We start from the raw sequence: 16,157 nt of genomic DNA, 5'->3' as shown, positions 1-16,157 counted from the left end.
AAAGGCAAAGAAATTGTTATTGACATCATTGATCGCCCCTGTGCTTTGCTTGCTCACTCGGTTCAGATTTCTGGTTTGGAATGGAATTCCCCATTTGATTCGTTTTTTTCTGTTCCATTTCTTCTTTTTAAAATAGTGCCTATCGGTGTTTTTTGGTTTTGTTTTTCTAATTATGAGTGGCAGGTATTCATCATGGACATATTGGGGACTACAAAGCAAGTCGTGTAGACCCCTCTGAACACGTCCTTCCTTTTGCCTCTTGTTTTGGCAATGTCTTTTTCTCCTTTGGGTTTTTTGGTTGGTTGGTTTGGTTTGGATTTTTTGAGGCAGGTTTTCTCTGTAGCTTTGGAGCCTGTCCTGGAACTTGCTTTGCAGACCAGGCTGGCGTCGAACTCACAGAGATTTGCCTGCCTCTGCCTCCCAAGTGCTGGGATTAAAGGGGTGTGCCACCACTGCCCGGCATCTCCTCCTTGGTTTTAAATACGTGCTTCACCCAATGTTGTCCCTTTTTTTTTTCAATTTTATTTTTTAACTTATGTTCTCAATATTCCATTATTTCAAACGATGCTCCATAGTGTAAAGGTTGTACGAGGAATGTGGTCAAGATGAAAGGACCCAGGGTCTATTGTGTGAGGTCCAGACACTGTTTAGGTGTATGTATGCATTTTAGTGTGCATGTGTGTAGGTGGAGTTTTCTGTGTCCCGGCAGTCACTCCCAAATAACCACACAGAATTATTATTAATTATAAATGCTCGGCCAGGGTTGGAGAGATGGCTCAGTGGTTAAGAGCACTGGCTGCTCTTCCAGAGGATCCGGGTTCAATTCCCAGCACCTACATGGCAGCTACTAGAGTCTGTGGCTCCAGTTCCAGGGGACCCAACACCCTCACACATACATGCATGCAGCTAAAACACTAATGCACATAAAATAAAAATAGATAAATTATTTTAAAAAATAAGTGCTTGGCCTATCACTTAGGCTCATCTCCAGCCGGCTCTTACAACTTAAATTTACCATTTAGTGCTGTCCTGTGCTGTCCTGTGGCTCGTTTACCTCGTCTACGAACTTAAATTAACCATTCAGTCCACGTGCTGTCCCGTGGCTCGTTTACCTCATCTACAAACTTGGCGTGTTGCTTCTTTCGAGTCTCACTCAAAACTCCTCAAACTCTGCCTTTCTTCTTCCCAGCATTCTCTCTGCTCTAAAAATCCTGCTTAGTTATTGGCCAATCAGCTTTTTATTAACAATGAGAGCAACACATTTTCACAGTGTACAAAAGGATTGCTCCACAGTGTGTGTGTGTGTGTGTGTGTGTGTGTGTGTGTGTGTGCAGGCACCTGCCTGATTTTGGATGTGCATTGCTTACATATTACGTCACTGCCCCTTGCTAATGAGCGTGGCTGTCACTACACCATTCTAGCTACACTGCTACCTACTCTTGTCATTAGAGTCCCCGGAGGCGACAGAGAGAGTTGATGTAATACTCATGGGATTTGTCCATGTATCTGAGCCCCACCTAGACTTTTTGCTTCGAAGCCAAGCAGGCTGAGTAGGTCAGCTATGGCGGAGCACATGTTTGGGAAGGGTGCAGACCTCAGCTTGTCAAGGCCGAGCCCGTTGGGATGGGATAAAAGCACTTCACACACTGTCTGTGGCTTTGGTCTGGTGGTTGTACCCAAGAATCAGGTTTACTGTGCACAACGTGCTTAGTAGGACATGAGAGGCTTTAAAGAAGAAAGAGATTGTGGTCCCTGCATTTATCCCACTGCAGTGTAGAATGGCCAATCCAACAGGAGCTTTTCGCTTCATCCGTCTGGGAACCTGAGTCCTGCTGTCGTTGTGGGCCACCCATGTCCCTGTCCTCCCATGGCCCAGAGGCCTTACCCTCCTGGGACTTCCTGTGTCCTATGTGTGCTCCTGTGGTTCTGTGATGGTCCCTTGCTCAGCTCCCCTCCCTCTCCCTCGAGTGGTGATCAGGTCTCCCCAAGGTCTATAGATCTCTGCACACTGTCTCCTCTTGCTGCCCATCACTACTCTTACCAGTAGCGTCTCTGTGAGTTGTTGACTTGTCCTGCCAGCTCACCCCCTTTGGTCTTACAGTCCACAGTGTGATACCAACCCTCAGTGCTGGCACTGGATGCCTCCAAAAGGCGGGAGAGCCAAAAGAAAAGGTGGTGGTTGGTTTTCCATAGCCCACGGGAGGGATGATGCTCCAGGCTAGTGGAAGTGATTCCCGTGTGTTCATAGTTTCCCCCTAACTTTGCTGGTTCAGAATACAAGGCCATGCATCTCTCAATCCTACGGGACCATGACAAGGGTAAGATGCCACTATGCAGACTCCGAGTTCCTCTCTGTGGGCATGATGGCCAAGGGTGACAGACTCTCCCTGCCCCTTGGAGTTATGGAAAAGATAGCTGAACCTTAGCATGCATGTTAGTGATGACCAGTTTATGTAGACTTCGTGGGTCACCCCAGTGACCTCCACACACCCGGAAGCAGCGCTGGCTGCATATTTAGAAAGTGTTGCTTGGAGGTAGGCAGACCTACCCAAGGCTTTTGGGTACATATGACAGTGTTCCCGTGTTGTTACATGCCCTCGCCTGCTCTTGTTCAATTCCATGCTGAAGGAAAGGACTTGATTCATTTGTAGACTTGTTCCCCTGTTTCTGCTTCTCCATTCTTGTGGATTTTTTTTCCTTTCTTCCTGTTGTTCCTTTCTCACTTTTTCTGTTTTTTTGTCCTCTGCTTGTTTTTATTTCACCCTCTCCCTGTCCCTTTCCACCTCCAAATTCCTCTCCTCCTTTCCCGCTTCCTTTGTCTTTCTCTGTTTCCTCTTCCTTGTTTGGTCCTTTTGAAGTTGAGCCCAGTGGCGGGACTCCACGACGCAGACCTCTCTCCTTCTGCCCTTGCTGTGTCCAGGAAGGTAACGTAACCTCGCCCACTTGTCCCCACTGCCTCCGAGGGGCCGCAGCCACCATAGTCCAACAGGGAGCCAAGGCCCAGCAGTTGTTCCTCTCTCTGACTTCAGAATGTCATGAGTATGTGGCAGTTTCTTACAAGGCACAGTATCCCTTTGACTATCTAAGGGAGGATGGGAACCAAGGGGAGCCAGCGAGCCTGTGGGCTCCAATGTCTTCAGGCTGCAGTTCTGTGGTTCTGCCTATCATTGGTGCTCGGAGCCTTGGGTCCAGTAAGGTCAAGGCCAGCATAAAGAGGGCCAGGAGTAGGGGTGGCGACAGTTTGCATTGGCGGAGTCAAGGAATACTGTCCTTACAAAGACTGGTCTACACAAATGCCCCCCAAGTTTTGTTGTTTCCCCCCAGAGCAACCACTGAAAACAAACTTCTCTACCTTGTGTCTTGCTGAGTGTGTCTTGTTTTGTTTTAAGTTTGTCCGATTTGAAGTCTGTTGTGATGATAAGATTGTCATTGGCAAGGCATGTGGGCAGGGGGAAGGGGCGTGTGGCCATGACTAACCCTGCTAACCTCTTCTCTGCTCCCCATGGCTCTCACATCTGACCACCCACCCCACCACATTCCCCTGCTCATGGGCTGTGACTGAACTCCAACACGGCTCATGAGCGGTGTCCCAGTGTCCCCGGTGGAATTGGGGGTCTTTACATCTGGGAGGTGGGAAGGAGGGGCGGACTTGGTACGCTCGTGGCTTGCCACTCTGGACAACTTGCATGTCTCAAGGGCTTCATCTCCATGGCCACATGGGCACACTGTGCAGAGACGCTCCAGAAGGAATGCTTGGAACTGGGCTGTAGGCTGCTTTGAAGCCAAAGACCCAAGTCTATTGGAGTGGGGAAGGAGAGTTTGGACCCCCAGACCTGTAGGCAGGCTCGACAGGCCGGGATGGAGGCATCCATCTTTAAAGTAGAGTTCAGGGCCGGGAGCCTTCACATCAGGAAGAAGGGTGCATGTGTGCTTGGCATGGTCTGATACTAACCCTTGCGTGCGTCAGTTCTGTCTCTGAAGTATGGTTACTGGCTGAAGACTTAGGCTTAGGTCTGATGTGTCCAGCATACAGTGAAAGAGCTTGGCCTTTGACTAGTGTGAAAGAATCAGGAAGAAGCAGGCTAGAGCAAGAGAGCCTCACACGGGACCAGCACCTACCTAAGGATACTGGCCATACTCTTGTATAAACTAGAGCACTTCTTGAGACTGGGCCACCCAACCAAGCAAGTGGAGGGGACTTAGAGGACTCCAGCCTGACACCTCTTAACTTGAGGTCTGTGAATAAACTTTAGGAAGCCCTTGAACACCCCAAGTTCTGTATAAAATTACTGGATGTTGGGATGGCAGTGTGCTCAGTGGTGGGGCATTGCCTAGCACATATGAACTTCTGTGTTCATCTCCAGCACACAAAAATAACATGAAAGGAAGTTTATATCCCTGTGGGCAAGGAGCCACCGTGTGTTTCCAGGGCAAGGTCACACGGATAGCTTTGTACAACAAGCAGAAGGACTTTGTTATTTTCTGAGTGGTTTGATTCCTTAGAAAACCTTTCCTTGCCGGGCACTGGTGGCTCATGCCTTTGCCATTAATCCCAGCACTCAGGGAGACAGGCAGAGGCAGGCGAATCTCTGAGTCCAAGGCCAGCCTGGTCTACAGAGTGAGTTCCAGGACAGATACACAGAGAAACCCTGTCTCAAAAAGGGGGGGAGGTCCTTCCCCCATGCCCTTGCTACAGCTAAGCCCAGGGATGTGGCTACTCCTGATTGAGGCAAACGTTGATTCAGGGGCAGCTCGAGTCAACAGGTGGCCGAAGAGTAGGAACAGCTGCCCTCCTCAGCTCTGGGGTCCGCTGGTGACAGCCACCTTGATGCTTTGTGTCTGCCATGCAGATTCCGCTGCAGTGTTTATCGGGCCGCGTGCTAAGAAGGGGGTGTTTTAGGGCAGGGGGTGTAGCTCAGTGGTAGAGCACTTGCCTGGCATGCATGTGTCTAGGTGAACGCACAACAAAACCAAGACATGGGTATCTTCCTGACCCCAACAAGGAAGCCGTGGCGAAGCGTCAGGGGCCCCTGAAAGAGACAGCTGCCCAGGAAGAAACAGGGTCAAAAGAAAGTAATTTAAGAGCAGAGTGTAGGACTGGGCATGGTGGCACACGTGCCTGTGATCTCAGAATGTGGGAGCGTGGAGACTGGAGGATCGGGAGTTCAAGGGCAGCTTGGGTTATATGAACCTAATCTCAAAGGCAAGGTGTAGCTTGTAAATTTCTACTCCTCCTGTTTATTAGACTGTTTTCCTCTGAAGAGACCGAGTAGCGAGGGGAGAGCGGGCCATTTCATACACACGCACTTGTATCACCGAGCAAGGCAGTGTTAAGCTCGTATAGGAGGAACAGTCAGTCACCCAGAAAAAGGCCTGGGCAGGACTGATGGAAAGTCTAGGTCTGTCAGGCCCTGGGGTGGGCACGACGCAGTGGCCTGTCGTTCTCTGTCCCCGTCTCCCTGTCAGGGCTGTAGGCAAACTTTGGACCTGGCTTGGGACTGTTCCGGCAGCATCTTGCTTGGCTCTTTGCACATTTGCCCCAGTGTGACAATCCTTCTGGGCTGGGCAAACAGACCCATCCCCTTGTCTGACCCTCAGTCTCTCCCACAGGCATGGGCAAAAAGGATGACCCCAAGCTGATGCAGGAGTGGTTCAAGCTGGTGCAGGAGAAGAACGCCATGGTGCGCTACGAGTCGGAGCTGATGATCTTGTGAGTGAACTGGGGTTCAGGAACCAGCTACGGGGGGGGGGGGAGCCAGCGTGTGGTACATCACAGCAGGGTGGGAGGGCTGGTCCCCAAGTCACCCTTGCTGCCTCTCCCTGTCCCAGTGCCCGGGAGCTGGAGCTGGAAGACCGCCAGAGCCGGCTGCAGCAGGAGCTTCGGGAGCGCATGGCTGTGGAAGGTGAGCGCAAGGCGAGTGGGGTGGAGGGTGAAGTGGGCCACTGTCCCAGGCCACACGCCTGACGCCATCAGCCACTCGGCAGATCACCTGAAGACCGAGGAGGAGCTGTCAGAGGAGAAGAAGATCCTGAACGAGATGCTGGAGGTGGTGGAGCAGAGAGACTCACTGGTGGCCCTGCTGGAAGAGCAGCGACTGCGGGAGAAAGAGGAGGACAAGGACCTGGAGGCTGCTATGCTGTGCAAGGGCTTCAGCCTGGACTGGTCCTGAGCCTGGCTACCGTTGGGTTTGGTTGATTGGCACCCACCTGACCCGGCTGCGTTATCCCGACCCACCGGATCCAGGTTCAGAAGAGACCTGGCGTGCCTGGAAGGTAGCTCACAGACACCTGTGCTGTGGGAAAACCCCAGGCGAGGGTTATCATCTGAGGTGAAGGGCCGTGTGGGACTTCCCATTCAGGAGGGAGGAGACGGGTGTTTGGCATGTGCCACAGGGGACACTCCTGCAGGTCCCCGAGGGCTTGCTGCCTGGCACCTCTTCCTTCCTTCTGCTGGTAAGAGAGGGAAGTGACTCCTCTTCAGAGCCACTGACACCCAGAGCACCTGAAGAGCCGAGTGGCTACAGTCCTCGTGCTTCCTGAAGCACCACCAAAGAAAGTGCAGAAGCATCTGCAGAGAAGCTGTGGATGGAGGGGATCCAGCAGGGAGCAGCACCCGTGGGGGTGATGAGGGTGATGCCCACCCTCCCATTGCAGGGGAAGCCAGACAGTAGGCAGGTTCATTATGCAAGTTAGGAGGGTGCAGGAGGGCTCTGCCCCCGGCCCCGCCACACACTGGATTCCCAGTGGCCAAGTGCCCCCCAGGCCTTTCATGTGGGCAGTGGCCTGAGGCCCGCGGATTGCTGTGTTTTGCTTTTAGTTCACAACGATTTTGACACTGGAAAGTATTGACTGTGGCAGAGCTGAGGGAGACCCTACATGTCGACAGACAGGCGCCACCCCTGGTCGGCACCCACGGCAGTACAGGAGATGGCTCTCCTCAGCATTTTTCTGTGTTTGCACATCGAAAGGAAACTGACAACCTGCCCAGACACTCAGCCACTTCGGACCCTTTTTGTCGATTAACTTATTTTTTTAATACTTGAAAGGAAGCAACTTCGTTTTTATACCTTTACTAGAGACACTGATTGCCTGTCACCTGCCTGTAGGACTTGACTGGGAGGGCTTTGTGCAGCCCTGCAGCCCTGAGGCAAACTGACCTGATCTTGTTACATGCATATTTATTAGCCGTCTTGATAGTGTTACGGGCCTGGTCTGACCAGCGGGCAGCTCAAAGCCCTGTGGGTCCTTCCTCACAGCTTCTCTGTCCCCTCCTCCACCCAGCACCCTGTCCCTGCTGGCACTGGACTTCTACAGGGGAGCTGCCTCTTTGTAAGGACGCGTTTCAGCACTAGGAGGCCAGGCCTGGAGACAGACCGGCTGCTGTGGCCTCTGCTCTTGGAATCGTGGCTCTGCGGAACCCACTTTGTCCAGTTTTGCTGCCAAGGTTTTACTTCCTGTACAGATGTTAAAGATGGAGGGTAGCCCCTCCTCACGCTGGCTGGGACCAAGTGGAGTGTGACCTTGTCCTCAGGCCGGCTGATGGCAATGCCCTGGTCCAGCTGGAGGGGCATGTGTGCACGGGCCTCCCCTCAACACGCCGGCCACTCTGACCTTCCCTGCCTGTACTAGGATTTTCTTGGCCTGGCAAGAGCCAACAAGCACCATGTAACCAGCTCCATAAGCCAAACTGCTCATTTCTTGTGGTTCACCCAGAGACTGGTGATGGGGGCCAGGGTGCTTCTCTTTCCATGGGTGCCACACCAATCTGGAAAAGGGTATGCCAGCTGGGCCTGCTGGGAGGAGATTGGGAAGAAGATATGCCATCCCTGGCCTCCCTTCAAGGCTGCCAAGGGCCCACACTCATCCTGGACTTCCTGTGGGAACCACACTGTGCCTCAACTTGAACATCCATCTAACTCCAGAGGAGCAAACAGCAATCTCACCCTTCTCCTCGTGCGAAAGCTGCCATCTCTCCTGTGGAAAGACAGGTGTGCTGCCAGCAACCACCGCAGCTCTGACGTCATCAGTTCTTGGTCTCTGACGTGGCATTACTGCTATTTTTATTCTCTGTCTAAAACGAGGAGAGGAGGATGTTCTGGGTTCCATTTTTCAACCACAATCTGCCAATCAGACTGGACTTTGGACAGGACCTTTATCGCCTGTGTGGCCTTCTTAACCCTGTCCGCCTCCCCAGTGCAATCCCAGGAAATTCAGCCTGTCATTTCTGCTAACCCACAAGAAAGAACCCATTTCCTGAGTGACTCACAAAGGATGCAGGGGCACGCAGCGCCTCTTGTGGCCTCGTGGGTGTCCCCTCCCTCCTCTGTCCTGGTCAGCCACGACCCTGTTGAACTTTCCAAAGCACACGCTGCTTCCTACAGTCACTAGGAAGGGGGCAGAAATCCACCAGCCTGGGAGACGTCCCCAACTCCCCAGCCGAAGCAGCATGAGGACTTGGGGTTCTCGTAGAGCACCTTTTTTTGGCTCCCAGTTTGTAACCACTAGTTTGACGTCGATTTCAGCGGTCTGGGGACTCGAGACAGGAACTGTTCTCCACCTCTGGAAATGCATGCAGGTCTATTCAGGAATTCCGTCTTCACTTGAAGGCCGGGAAGAAAGGGTATATATAGCCACACACTTCATACATGTATAAGATGCTAGAGTGTGTTTGAGTGAGCCCAAACTCAAGGCTACGGATAGTACATGAGGCACCAGCCTCTACCCCTAAAGCAGAAGACTGTCCCCTGCTCCCCAGTGAGAGCCAGGCCAGAACCCCAGGTTCTAACCCTGCTCAGCTGATAAAGGACCTTTTCCTCCAGCGGCCATCCTAAGATAATTTTGACCAGCAACTTTAGACTTTAAAAGATAAGACATTTTCACTGGGACAGGAGAGAAAAGAGTGGGGGCAGGGGCAACAAGTATCAGGGGCTGGGAATATAGCTCAGTGGTAGGATGTGTGCTTAGCATGCATAAGGCCCACGGTTCAATCCCCAGTATCACAGTAAAAACGACCCACAAGAGGGAACGGTCTGTTTTATGCGCAATAAAGTTTTTTTTCTTTTTTTAAGAAATAAAGACTATTTCTGAAGCCATTTTTCTTCTCTGGGCATTGAGCCAAGACACATTTCCATGTATCTACACAAGTCATTCGTGCATCTTATAGATGAGTGAATACCGACAGGTTGCTCAAAGAATATAGCTTTTCATTTGGTTTGTGATTGTGAACCCTCTGTGCTGTCGTGACGCGGCCATCAGGAGCTAGCTCTTGAGAAATTCTCTGCAGCACCCTGCTTAACAAGAAGCACTGAGTAATGCCAAGGAAGTTGGAGCCAGCCCCTTAGGACTGGTGTCGCAGCAGGGCATGGTGGCACAGGCCTTTAACTTTAATCCCAGCATTCAAGCAGCAGAGGTAGGTGACCTCTGTGAACTCAAGGCCAGTCTGGTCTACAAAGCAAGTTCCAGGACTTTCTGGAGAGACCCTGTCTTTTTTTTTAAAAAAAAAAAAAAAAAAAGACTGGTGTTGCTCCAATTCTTAGGGTTCCAATGTCAACCCAAGGCAAGATTCCAGCAGAGGTGAGGGCTTCCTTGTAGCCATGGATATGGAGTCCCCTTCCCCTAGACTCCCCCACCTATGTAACTAGCCCACAGGCAACCCAGACCACCCACAAGTAAGACAGAGTTGTATACAACAGGTAGCAGGCAAAGGCTGGGTAAGGGTCCTGTGACTCCTCCTACCCCTCCACACGGGCCTGAATCATCAATAAACCTAATGGGGATGCGTTTTTTTGCAAAAGGGTGCAACTGAACTCCTCAAGATGGCAGTTACTGGTTCAGAGGGTGAGTAGTCAAAACAGCTGAGCCACCAGCTTTTCCAGAGAGAAGGCCCGCTGGCCATGGCCCGTGTGTAATGGGAGGAAAAAAGGAGTAAGTAAGGAGCCACCTCAGGAGGGACAGACATTACTGGGACCCTAGACTCCCGAGGAAACAGCTGGAGCTGCGTGGACACCTGGGCCCAGCCACCTTTTTTACCCCCCGAGTTTTCACATAGTAAGCTTGAGAAACAGGTGGACTGTGGCCAAGCTTTACAACAACCCCAGGTGGCAGGAAATGATAGCTTTAGACAGGCAGCCAGAAACACTTTCCTCCCAAGAAACCACCATTCCTGGCCTCCGCCCGCGCAGCTGCCTCCTGTCCTAAGAGCGGAGAGGAGAGCGGCCCTGTGCTCCTGTAAGGTGAGAGGTGAATTTGTCACTGGGGAGCGTGTCCTGGGTCTACCACAGACCTTGGGATATGCATGCCTTTGGCTGTACAAGTCAGACGTGTGAAGCCTACATCCGTGCAAACGGGGCTCCCCTCTCTCCACTTGTACCTTGCTGGAGAGGCAAGGTTTAGGGAAGGGTGTAGGTGTTGAGGCTCCGTTCTAGGAGAAGCCTCCAGGCAAGGGGGCTCAGGCTCTGGAGAGGTGTGGTGGGGGCTACCTCATGACCCAGGGGAAGGAAGAGCAAGTCACCTCCTCTGGAAAACTGAAACTCCAGAAAGGTGTTTCCCTAGAGACGCCTCTTGAGGGAAGGCTGTAAAACATCCGCAGAGGGAATTCCATCCTGCTCTTCCTCCCTCTTACAGAATAGATTTAACTGTGAGTCATGATTCAGAAATCTATTTTCAAGCTACCTCTGTCTGGTCTCCCAGACTGCGTGGTGGCTATGTTATAGAGAAAAACTGTTTCCTAATCAGTGGTAAGTAGCCAAACACTTCCTAATAGTAAGAGAGCCGTCTGGTATGGGCACCTTACAGCCCAGGCTACCTAACTAACGGCCTCAAGAAGCTGAGAAAAGAAATAAAAGGGACACAGATACAGGGGAGAGAAAAAACCTGTCAACCAAAAGTTTAAGTTCCACAATTCTTTAAGGTCCACTTTATTTTAAATGTTGTGTATGTCGGGGGCAGGTTTGTCAATGTGTCTACGGGTGCCAGCAGTGGCCAGAGATGTCAGAACCCCCTGAAGCTGGAGTTACAGGCAATTGTGAGCTGCCTGGCACGCGAGCTAGGAACTTAATTTGGGCACTCTGTAAGAGTCGTGTGTGTTCTTAACCACAGAACCATCTCTCCGGCCCCAAGTTCGACAATTCTGTACCTATGTAGAAATTTGGAGTTGACATTCAAAGCGTTGGAACTTGAGTGGCGCTGCCCACAGTGTATTTGCCCTCACATGGATGCATACTATTTAAAATAACAGAAACAAGGGCCAGGAAAGGAGGGTCGGTGGATAAGGGCACTTGATACTCTTGAAGAGGACCTGAGTTTGATTGCCAGCACTCACATGGCAGCGCAAAACTATCTGTAACTCCAGTTCCAGGGAGCTGACATCCTCTTTCTGGCTTCCAAGGTCATCAGGCATGTACTTGGTATATGTACATGCATGCAGTCAAACACGAAAATAAATCTTTTAAGTAAAAATCTTTAAAACCTTGGAACCATGAAGTCCCATGGTTTTCCGGAAGATTTAAGACGTACACAGCTCAGTTGGTAGTGCGCTAGTCTTGCACTAAGTCCGGCACTGGCGTCATAAACCCAGGCATGGTGACACACCCCTATAATCCCAGTACTTGGAAGATGGAGGCAGAATCAGAAGCTGAAGTTCATCCTTGGGTACATGGTGAATGTGAGGTCGGCCTTGATGGCAGGAGATCCTGTCTCGGAGTAAAAAGAACAGAGAAGCAGATAGTAATCATCTGTGTACACATACGCAAGACTGAAATGCCGTTAATCAGCCAACTTTAACTCTACAGCAGCTAAGTCAGAGGCCATCAGTATCCAGACATCCCTGGCCAGTCTCCAACCATAAGTGACATTCCCTTAGTTTCCCAGATCTTAGGCATCAGCCAGGAGAAAGGTGTCTCCCAGCCTCCCAGTCTTCAAGCTCATGGTGAAATCTGAAACCTGTGGCTGCCCCTTTGCAGACCTCCCTAAGTCCCGAGTCATTTTCCAGTCTCTTACTGAGCTGCATCAAGGGACTAGTCCACTCACCATTCTGAGAAATCTCCCAAACAGATTCAGAGTACCTGCTTTTCCCAGGACCACAGCAGCCAAACAGGACCTATGGTCAGGGTCTCCAGGACCACAGCAGCCAAACAGGACCTATGACCAGGGTCCCCAGGACCACAGCAGCCAAACAGGACCTATGACCAGGGTCCCGAGAAATTTCCATTAGTGATTTAGACCCCAGTGCCAGCAAGGTAGGAGGGCCAGCCTGAGACAGGCGTTTTTATTCTCTGCTTCTGCTGCTGGAAGCTGAAAGACAGTGCAGTCAGAAGGATGGCTCAGCCGTAGCAGGTAAAAGCACTTGCTTTGTAACCCTGTTCAGTCCTCAGAGCCACAGTGGGAGAAAAGGTGACCTCTGACCTCTACATGCTTATCCCACACAGCAGAGATAAAGGCAAACTTAATTCAAAAGAAAGCACTTTTTACTTTCTAAAAAATTTTATTAGCATGTATTAATTATATAGAATGGGTTTTAGGATCTCATTTCTGTTATAATGCATTTAGTCATGGGCCAATGGTTTCAAACTCCTTTTCCTCCAGGCCAGTGGAGGCTTCACCCTGGGCCCTTCCTCTCTTACATCTGCTAATGACGGTGCTGTCACCCTTGAGGAGGAAAGCGTTTGTAGGTTACTTGGCCATGTGACCTGAAGAGCCCTAGAAATCTGACTTGGCCTCTGCCCAGTCTGGCTGCTACCCAGCAAACTGATCTTGAACTTGGCTCTCCAAATCTCTCTCCTTCATAAAGCGGTGGCGGGACAGAAAAGAGCCAATGGCATTACATACTCCACGCCTATCTGTCAGGCTTCTGAGTCACAGTCACATGCCAGCAAGCTGTCCCTGCTCAGAGCCCAACCCTCAAGCTGCCCCTGCTCAGTTTCTCAGAATTCCTGAGGACAAGTGGATCCCAGGGCAGAGTGTGAAAGAGAGGAAGGAAGGGAGGGATTGGCTGGATTTGTGGGGAAACCCTGTACAGGAACAAAGAGCCCCGAAATAGCTTGTCACATCATGTAACAATAACAAAAACAAAAAGCAGCGCATGATGGCTCCCACCTGTAGAACCAGCACTCAGGAGGCAGAAGCAGGTTTGACATGAGCTCCAGGCCTGCCTGGGTCAGACTGTGCTCTAGGTCAGCTTCAGCTACAAAGTAAGCCCATGCCTTACAACATAAAATAATCACCTGGTGCACGCCTTTTATCCAGCACTCCAGGGCAGAAGCAGGGAGATCTCTGAGTTTGAGGCCAGCCTGATCTACACAGTGAGTTCCAGGACAGCCAAAACTGTTACAGAGAAGCCCTGTTTTGAAAAACACTAAAATAGCTGGGTAGTGGTGGCACACGCCTTTAATCCCAGAGGTAGAGGCAGGCAGAACTCTGGTTTCAGGACAGCTAGGGCTATTGCATAGAGAAACCTGTCTCGAAGAACCAAAAGAAGAGGAAAGAAAAAAAAAAACACTAAAATAAATAGAGCTGGCTTCAGAGACAGCAGAACAATACAGAATGTGACCGTGCTGGGGGCCACGATCAGACCCATCTTGGGGCAAATGTTGGGGGGTCTGGCTCTTTGGGAAAGCCACTCCCATTCTTCCACTCCTTCCCCAGGAATCTGTCTGAGCTGTGGCCAGACTAGGAGGGGACATTTATGTGGCTTGGGGAAAGTTAGCCCTCCAGATCTCTACCCTTCCTTCTTCCAGCTCGGCATCCTCACTAGGAGCTGTTAGAGCAGATCCAAGAGTCCCAAGGGACAGTGAAGGGGGAGAAACTTGGGAAATCCCATGGACATCTGACTTACTGGAGGCGCTGAGTCACGCCAGGGCTCCACCTGTCTCACCCGCCCTCAGCCGAGGACTGGGAGGCCGCTCAGGTATAAGTGATAAGAACCTTTTCTTTCTTGGCACCACAGACCTTGGTCCAGGATCTTTCTTCCAGCAGGGTTTGTTTGCTGTCCCTCATCTGTCTGTCTTTCAAGGCCTGGAGCTACAGACATCTTGGCAGGAAGGCACATTAAAAAGGGTGGGGGTCCCTGGCCCAGCCCCTGAACACTTTTCACCTTCCCGGTGGAAGGGATTCAGAGAGACACTGAGAGGGATCACCTTTAATCTCAGCACTTGGGGAAGCAGAAGCAGATGTGACTCTGAGTTTGAGGCCAACCTGGTCTATAGTAGGGGGCATTTGTTTGTAGACAGGGTTTCTCTGTGTAGCTTTAGAGCCTGTCCTAGAACTAGCTCTTGTACACCAGGCCTTGAACTCACAGAGATCCGCCTGCCTCTGCCAAGTGCTGGATTAAAGGCGTGTGCCACCACCACCGGGCTAAGAGGGACTTTGTAGCAAGGGAGTCAGGACCCATATGGCAGAAATGGGAGTCTCTTGAACTTTTCTGAGAGTGGGGTGTCTTCACCGCACAAGCCAGCCATCGGCTCTAATTCCTGCTCAGAGGCAAAGAAGGGGGTGAGGAGCACGCTGTGTGGCCCTGATGTGAACTCACTTCCCTGGGGAAAGATCCTAGCACCCCAGAGTCTGTCCGCTAGGGACCCACACACAGTGACACAGCCAGGTAGCTGTCAGTATCTGTGAGAAGGGAGGGCTCATTGTGGGTATTGCAGCCTGAATCCTAGCTGGATTTCAATATCACATTCTTACCCTCAGGGCAGACAGTATCCCTTCAGGAAGCCGCTGCCTCCTCAGCCTCCAGCACACTTCCTCAGCTCACCGTCCAGTGGGCACCTCCCTCACTGTTGGTGTCCTATCAGCCTGTGTCCACTGAACTTGGTGTAATATCGGCCTGTCCCTTCCTTTGTGTCCCAAGACAGTCCTGGTGGCTCCGCTTGGGCCCTGGAGGAGGTTGTGATCTCGGTGGATGTGCTATCATCACCTTCCCTGGGTTGGTCTGGTTCTTCTTTAGGAGTCCCAAGGCCATCCATAGTGAGCCCGGAAAGAGGACTAAGCTCGGAGGATGCTCCGCACACATCGGGACTTCCTGACCTGGACTGTCTATGTCTGTTTTGCCACTTTGTGACTGGAGCAGGAGCTTGCTGTCAGTGTTTCACCCAGGTGAGAAGTGGCCAGGACAGAGGAAACGTTGACACACACACACACACACACAGGTGTGAGGGTGGGGGCTCTGCTGGTGACATTCAGCCTGTGCAGGGATGGAGAAGGCACTGGGGCTGTGGAGACGGAGAGACACCCAGTGGAAACACTAAACCAAAACAGGGTGAGGTGGGGAGGAGGTTGGAAGAGGAGGAGAAGCTCTGTGGAAAGCGAGAGGTTTTACTGGGAATGAAAGGACAGCTAGCAGGCAGTGTGGGAAGGGGGCTAGCGCTAGGTGAAGGGCTCAGTGGTAGAGCGATGGCCACGCCTGTGCGAGACCTCGACTTCCAACACCTGCACTACAGAAAGCATGGCTCTCCGGGTTCCCCCTCCCGGCCCTTCAAAAGACTAATTTATAGCAAGCTGGTGGCAGCGCACGCATTTAATCCCAGCACTCAGGAGGCAGAGGCAGGAGGATCTCGAGTTCAAGGCCGACCTGGTCTACACAGCAAGTTCCAGGATAGCCAGGGCTACACAGAGAAACCCTGTTTTGCAAAGCCAAATAAATAAAATAATGAATGAATAATAAATAAAATGGCTCATTTAGTGGCTCATGCCTGTAGCCTTAGCGCTCAGCAGAGTGGAGCCAGGAGGCTCAGTCATTCACTGCCACCGACAGCCCTGAGGATTCCTGGAACTCACGTGGTTGTGACTCCAGCGAGTTGTCCTCCGTGTTAGTCATGGCTCTCCAGAACTGATAGAATGAATATGTATTAGATTGACTTATAGAATGTGGTCCGGGAAGTTCAACCATGGGTGTGTTGCAGTGGAAAGTGGAGAATCTTCGTCGTTCAGGCCCTGGCGTAGTCCCAGTCCGGCCCCGAGTCCTGGAGGATTCACAGGGAGCTGCTGGATTCAATCTTACTGTGACATCCCAAGAAATCAGTTCCACAAGTGCAGGAACGCAGGGCAAGCAGGCAGAAGTAAAAGCTTCCTTATCCCCGACCCTTTAGTGTGGGCTCACACCGGAAGGCCTGGCTAAGATTTAGAGTGGGTCTTCCCACCTCAGATAACCCTACCGCAGACTT

The 16,157-nt window shown here is 51.5% G+C and overlaps 1 protein-coding gene across 13 annotated transcripts in view; it reads left to right on the top strand.

Annotated features, from left to right (window-relative positions):
* The window catches only part of Mical3 (microtubule associated monooxygenase, calponin and LIM domain containing 3), a 182,968-nt gene extending 173,893 nt beyond the window's left edge, over window positions 1-9,075 (top strand). For 10 of the 13 annotated variants that reach the window (XM_041640931.1, XM_041640924.1, XM_041640910.1 and 7 more), the window contains 4 exons: window positions 2,859-2,924; window positions 5,611-5,710; window positions 5,830-5,903; window positions 5,986-9,075. In XM_041640931.1, the coding sequence (XP_041496865.1) occupies window positions 2,859-2,924; window positions 5,611-5,710; window positions 5,830-5,903; window positions 5,986-6,170 (425 nt within the window). In that variant the 3' untranslated portion in view covers window positions 6,171-9,075. The remainder of the gene's footprint in view (window positions 1-2,858; window positions 2,925-5,610; window positions 5,711-5,829; window positions 5,904-5,985) is intronic. The other 3 variants (XM_041640938.1, XM_041640902.1, XM_041640875.1) reach the window with 1 other exon arrangement.
* Window positions 9,076-16,157: the final 7,082 nt, after the last annotated feature.

Source organism: Microtus oregoni, unplaced genomic scaffold (genome assembly GCF_018167655.1).
Source record: "Microtus oregoni isolate MIOR12 unplaced genomic scaffold, Mior012 000002F_ref0000024, whole genome shotgun sequence".
In the NCBI taxonomy this organism is placed as follows: domain Eukaryota; kingdom Metazoa; phylum Chordata; class Mammalia; order Rodentia; family Cricetidae; genus Microtus; species Microtus oregoni.
This window is presented reverse-complemented; position numbering and strand designations above follow the sequence as displayed.